Source organism: Adiantum capillus-veneris, chromosome 28 (assembly GCF_014529385.1).
Source record: "Adiantum capillus-veneris isolate H3 chromosome 28, ASM1452938v2, whole genome shotgun sequence".
Lineage (NCBI taxonomy): Eukaryota > Viridiplantae > Streptophyta > Polypodiopsida > Polypodiales > Pteridaceae > Adiantum > Adiantum capillus-veneris.
The window spans coordinates 86,515,884-86,522,593 of NC_140958.1; the positions used below are offsets into that span (position 1 = coordinate 86,515,884).

The following is a 6,710-nucleotide window of genomic DNA, read 5'->3' on the forward strand; positions in this document are numbered from 1 at the left end:
GACACCATAGTTGTATCACCAAAAATGAGATCCTAGACAATTCATCTCTTATCCATATGTTACCATAGTTGTATCACCAAAAATGAGATTCTACATAATTCATCTCTTATCCATATGTTTGACTACAAAACTAAATTTTGCAAGTAGAGATCTCATCTAGATATAACAATAAATTGTTCCCTACTAGTACATATAAAGCTTCAACAAGTGTGAAGGAACTACTTTTTGCAATAGTAAGCACAATCTTACAAACTCTCTTAGCTGGTAAGAGGCATTATTAGCACATATAACAGTATTCCCATGAATGATAGTCTTAAGAGAAATGAGTAATCATGAAGAGATGTAATGTGCTTGACTGCATAGTGACAAAGGACAAAAAAAAATGATCCATATACTTTGCAATACATGCATCATGAATAGATGGATCATATTGACATTGTTACTAAAATCCCATTTTGACTCATGCCTTAAGCTTAGGGCATTGCTTAATGAGGTGATCATTTTCCTTACAGTAAGTGCATTTATCTTCTTCTTGCCTTTATCATGAAACTTCTTAGACTTATAGTCGTGTGAGGAAGACGGAACTATTGTAGGCTTGTTACTTGAAGGAGCATTAGAGGTGGCAACATTATATTCCTCTCTTGAGTAGCCACAAATCCCTGCTCAACAACATGTTGCTTAGTCCTATCTTTTATAGATTGATCCTTTTGTAGCAACACAGAGACAAGACCATCAAATTTCACACCATCAAGTTTATTATGTGTCACAAATTTCCAAGTGTAGGCAAAACTCTGATAAAGATTTGGCAATGCATTAAGAACTATCTACACAAGGAAAGTGTCAAAAGTAACCTTGCCAATGGTGATTGACTACTTGTTGAGATATTTAACTTCCGAAAGCAATCCATCCATATCAACCTTCTTGTGCATAATCTCTAATTCTAAGTCCTTACACAAAGAAACACTTTTTGCTTCATTACGTCCTCCATACAACTAGTCTATAAAATGCCTTTTTTCTACTTTTCTTAGCAAATATGAGGAGTAACAAAATTTTAGCAGATTGCGCAATCAATGCACGAGAGCCTTTGCATCTCTAGCATCCCAACATGCTAGCTTAATGTTGGGCAAAACAACTCTAGAATAGCTGCCCTTTGAATGCTCACCAAATATCACCTCGATGTGAGAAAGTGAACCACGAGGATGCTGATGACATTGCTTGGGTGCCAATTGTTGAAATTAGGGTTGCAAGAAAACACACACATCTTGGAGAAGACAAAGGAAGCTCAAGGCAGTGTATTACTTAGTGCACATACCGACAGATATACGGCTCTCACGTACCATTCCAGAGTGGATTTATCCCTCGAGCGTGATAGCTCTTAGCATATTTTTTCGGTCCATGACATTACCGATCGATGAGGTAGTAGTTGCCAGTTCTTCAACTGTTTTGCTCCCGAGTTGTAGTGCAGCTTGTGTGGAGCACTAGAGAGCATTTTTTTGCACAGTTTGGTGCACTTTCATGCTATGTATGCATATGTGGATAAAGCTTGAGCTTGGTTAGCTCGCAGGTAGCAGATTTACAGGTTTTCAACGGGTTTTGGACAGGTACATGTCCATTGAGCCACTCGGTCATGAGTGAGCTATTTTGCCAAGGTTTTGGCACTGCTATGTATGCCATTTATGGATTTTTCTATTGAGACACTGAGTGTCTATTTCCATGCGTATTTGGTGAGATTTTTGGGTTTTTCTCAATTTATAGGGGAAACTCTGCCGAATTTTTCCCATGATTTCTCGCCATGGTTTATGCGTATTTGCAGTTTGATCTCTGATGGTATAGTGGTTGATATATTCCCACCTTGACAGTGATTGAGTGTTTACTCTCACTTTGACAGGTTTTGTCAGTTTGGACACAGTTTGGTGTTCTTGTACCTACTCTCGTAGGTGTGAGGATTTGCGTATGCTTGTGTGGCTATAGTCAGGCAGTCAACAGGTTTTCTGAGATTTTTGCAGGCAGTTTCTCTTGTGGGATGCGTTTTGAGCTAGTTTGCTCTCTACTTGTGTATATGGTTATACGCTTTACGCTCGGTTGAGCAGTTTGTCCCAGTTTATGCTTGCAGAGTTTGCAGATTAAGGAGTTGCTTTTAGGCATAAGTATCGGTTTTGATGCGTTTGGTCATGCTTTTGATCATTTTGTAGTGGTCAAGTTACCTCCCACTTTGTTGCCAATTTTTGGCATGGTTTATGGTTGAGATTGTAGTTGAGATTTTGCTCAGTTTAGAGGGGAGATTCTGCCAGATTTTTCCCAGATTTCTCGCCATACTTTGGTTCTTATCCATTCACTTATGGTTGCAAAGATGTGTGACAATGTAGAGTCCACTAGGTGACTTTTGAGAGACGGTGGTCTCGTTCTTGCTGATACTTGCGTTGTTGGCATTGTGGTCACACAGGGCACATTAGACGCCGTTGTTTCAGATGTATGAGACAGTAGAGGAGATGTATACAAGATGCAGATACGGCTTTGAAAGATATTAGAGAGGCAATCGGTTCACTAGTGATTGCCAGAGGAGCCCGCAACGGCCTGGTATATCCTATGCATGTGTCCGAGGTTTGAAACGGCGTAGTCTCGATTTTGTTGTTGGCATGCTTTGAGCAAGAGACGAGACGCGTCTCTTTCGCAAGTGAGCTCCACCATGCTCATGAGACAGAGCATTTAGCTGTGCAGGTTGTGCCAGTAGATTCTGTAGAGACAGAGATAGAGCGGTAGTGCTCTAGTGAGGCACACCAGGTGTTGTTAGACTTTGTGCAAGCAAAGGTTTAGCAGGTTTTTTGCCTCATTGCGAGTTGCATAAAGACCAGTCAGAATATCCCAAGCCTGTTTTGCAGCTTTCGTTGAACGAATGTGAGGAGTAATAGTGCGCTTCACAAAAAACGCAATCAATGCATGAGCTTGCACACTTTTACATCCCAGCGAGCTTGTTCTACCGTAGGCAAAACAACTCTAACAGCAGCAATCCTTGCTGCAAGACCTGCAACATCCTCAACATTGCATGAATCCTCAAAACCAGGACATACATCAATGCCCTGCACAATGTTCCAAACGCCCTTGGACACAGAACATGTTACATCACATAAGCCCACAAAGGGTAATTGTCCCCATCCAATCTATCCTCAGCAGCAAACATCTTGAACACATCTGTGTTGTTGTCAGCCATGGTAAATGCTGCACCTGATGTGAAAACTTCCCCAAAAGAGGAGAAACGAAGCAGAAACAATGCGTGCTATATAGCACAAAGCGTAGAAAGCTGTAAGGGACCTATTATGCAGAAAACGACACTGACAAAAACTCTGCCAAAATGACAAAAGAGCCTGCGCGGTATTGCTTGTAGTGGAAACGAAGGTCGAAATGAGCTTTTTTGAAATTTTTGTGGACCTACGAATGCTCGCTTCACAGAAATCGGAGAAAGTGAGCAGGAGTGTGTTGGAGCTGCTACGACTAAGCCCGAAAGGACGCAACCTGCTTTGATACCAATTGTTGGAATTAGGATTGTAGGAAAACACACACAGCTTGGAGAAGACGAAGGAAGCTCAAGGCACACAACAGAGAGTGTATTACTTAGTGTGCAATGGAAAGATAGATAGCCCTAGAATGATGGGCGTATATACAATGCACGAGGGAAAAAACCCCATAGTGAAGGAAAAAATGCCTCGGCGGTCTTAAGTGTGTTCACACACGTCACTAGGGTAGAGGATTTTGTTTGGAGACGCCGAAATCTCAATGCATCCAGCAAGAGCTTCGGTTAGCCATTTTGAGTGGGGAAGAGTGCAAAGGATGCATAATGAGTGTGCGCATCTGCAACAGAAATTAGCAGCTCGAATGGTGCTCACTACTTCAAACGCAATGCAGAAATATGATTTCTTGTGTAACAAAAATGGGGGTGAGTTGCAAACCCATCAAGGGGCTAATTAGGTACAAAGCTGCCAACAAGGCTTGAACACATGATCCAACGACCAAGATTCTCTAAAAGCTATGCTAACTACAAAAGCATTCAAGCTTTCTTGTCTCTAATATGGTGCATTTTGGTGATATTTTTTGGGGGTAGTGTGGGTTCTAAAGAGGGGCCCATGCTTTTACTGGCACCTCTACCCTACCACATGTATATGGTAACACCAACTTGATCTGCTGCCAACGTTGGAAATAGGGTCGCAAGAATGCACACTCAGATAGAGAAGAAAAAGCTCAATGGCACTAAATGTGCTGAGCCTAGCCCTAGAATGATGGGCTTATAAACAAGTTGGGAAAAACAACCTTCTTGTGAAGGAATAAACTGCCATGGAGGTCTTAAGTGTGTTCACACACATTACTACATTAGTATGGTAACACCGACAACAATTTTCTCTTCTGAGCCTTCTCTCGCCATACTTGGCCAAATATCTTGCATTTATTTAGTGGTGGTGGCTAGGTTAAGGTGTGCTCATGTGCTCACAATACCTGCTCCCCAGCCAACCAGATGGCATTCTCCTCCTTGTATGACCGGCCCGATGCAAACCCCCATGTGCTAAGGCTATTTATACTTCGATTTCTCCATACACAAGTTAAACAATGGGCTTACGAGCAGGAGGAAGCGGCTTGTCCAGAAAAGAAGAGGATATGTCCTTGAGACAAATATAGCACAACAACACGAAATTTTGGAACCTGGATATAGTGTACATTTTTGGTCAATGGTCTCAAAACCCTTAGAGGGCTTTGTGCCCATTGACCCGCACCTCTTTTGTAAAATGTTGGTTGCCCCAGTGCAAAGGATATGCGAGGTTTTACATGTATTATTTTGAGTTAATACAAAGCAAGCGCATTTTTTTAAGAATGGTCTTAGGGTTTAATAGAAATATTTAGCAGCTCTGTTCAGATATTTAGTAGCTGTTCTGCTGAGGTGCCCGAGGTCAGCGATGAAGTCGAGAGCGTTGCTACGGTCGGCCTCGCAGCTGTTTCAGCGAGCAGGTGCATCTGAGCCTCTGAGCAGGGGCGTTTCCAACGAGGGCTTCAAGCTAACGGCAGCAGCAGCATGCTCATGGCACGCAGAAAGCCCTTCTCTTGGGTTCCACAGCGTGCGCTTCTATCGGCGGGAGCCCATCTCTCAAGCTCAAGTGCAGGCAGAGATGGAGGAGGAGGCCAAGAACATTGATCTCGCTCCTCACAAGCTTCTTAATAAGGGCGATCCTGGCACTCAACAGGCCATCATCAAGGACGTAATTCCTGTTGGGTACTTTGTTACCATGCCCAGCGGCAAGGAAGCTTATCTTCCTGCTCAGGATCTTGGGTTCACTGGCGGGCTTGCCATTCTTGAGCGGCTCTTCAAGGTAGGCCAGGAGATTACTGTGCGCGTGGCTTCAATTGGTGGCGGAGGTCGGGAGATTTTGTCCATAAAGAAGCCTGAGCATGCACCTCCAGAGAGGAAATTTACTGTGAGTACAAGTAGCAATAGGAGCCATGGATCCAGGTACTGATTCAAATGCTGGGTTTTTTTTTTGGTGCGACGGTCCTGTGATATGTCAGGTAATTAGGGTTCTGCTAATGATGAGGCGGTGAGGTGTTCAACTTCTACTCTGTTACAGAGGTTTGTAGTTTGCCATAGCACCCTAGTCTTCTGAAAAATGCTGCCAGATTGCACTTGCTTACCCAATGAAGTGAGATGGCTTCCTTGCATCTTATGGTATAGATTGCCTTTGGACACATAACTAAGTAATTTCCTGGGAAGTGAGTTTGTCCCTCTGTCGAGTAGGAATTTTCTACCATGTGTGCTGCCTAATCTTTGTACCAAGAGGATTCTTTTCGCAAATGAGCTCCTTAGGTAAGTTGATACTTTAATTCAGATGGAAGTGCCGTAGGTCCGTAGTTGATGTTCTGGTTCGATTGATTGTAATTCAAGTAGTCTCTTGACTTTAAAAGCATGTGCTGATTTGGACATATTCTTTTGGGAATTCTTGTGGTAGTTTATATGGGATGTGAGATGTATGTATCAGCCCTCATCATCCGTTGCTCACCATTTTTGTCAAGACTGCGCTTAACACCTTATTGGTGTTTTCGGCCTGTGCATTTGTGTGGTTGCTATTCTTTCAGCTTGCAAAACCTTATACAGAGTTGCATTTATTTATTTGGAAATGCAAAACAGCTGCTTTGTGAACAAAAGCAGATGCCGAAAGAGCAGGTCAATAATTCAGTTCCCATGTGGTTTTGTAATTGAAATTTTCTTTTTTGAGGGTTGAGTTGTATGATTTCTAGATCTATGAGATATACACTCTCTTTGGAATGACTCTACATAAATGTATAATCTCTTTTGGGAGGCTTGATGGGATGATTTCTAGATCTATGAGATATATACTCTCTTTGGAATGACTCTGCATGAATGTATAATCTCTTTTGGGAGGCTTGATGAGATGACTCAACTGTCGATAGCCTTGGGTTATTAATGGTGATGTTCTTGATGGGACTGGGAATTTTACACATATATAAGTGTTTTTTTAATGTTCTAATTGCAACGACTTCTCCTGCCATTGTTATTTTAATCGTTATTGCCGACAGTGATGGTTCTTGTGAGAGTTTACCTGCAAGTATTGTGGGCAGTTGTGAAAGTCCTTGACGGTAATACCCCATATTTTAGTGTTTTGCAACTAGTGTTGCTAGTTGAAGCATGGTGGAGCTGTATGCTCTTGTTTCAA

General features: G+C 42.3%; 1 protein-coding gene across 1 annotated transcript; it reads left to right on the plus strand.

Annotated features, from left to right (window-relative positions):
• Positions 1–4,868: 4,868 nt before the first annotated feature.
• Positions 4,869–5,958, plus strand: LOC147420822 (uncharacterized). Its single transcript, XM_086504912.1, has one exon. It carries the CDS (start codon positions 4,941–4,943, stop codon positions 5,496–5,498), a length of 558 nt encoding a protein of 185 aa, XP_086361038.1. The 5' UTR covers positions 4,869–4,940; the 3' UTR covers positions 5,499–5,958.
• The last annotated feature ends 752 nt before the right edge of the window (positions 5,959–6,710 follow it).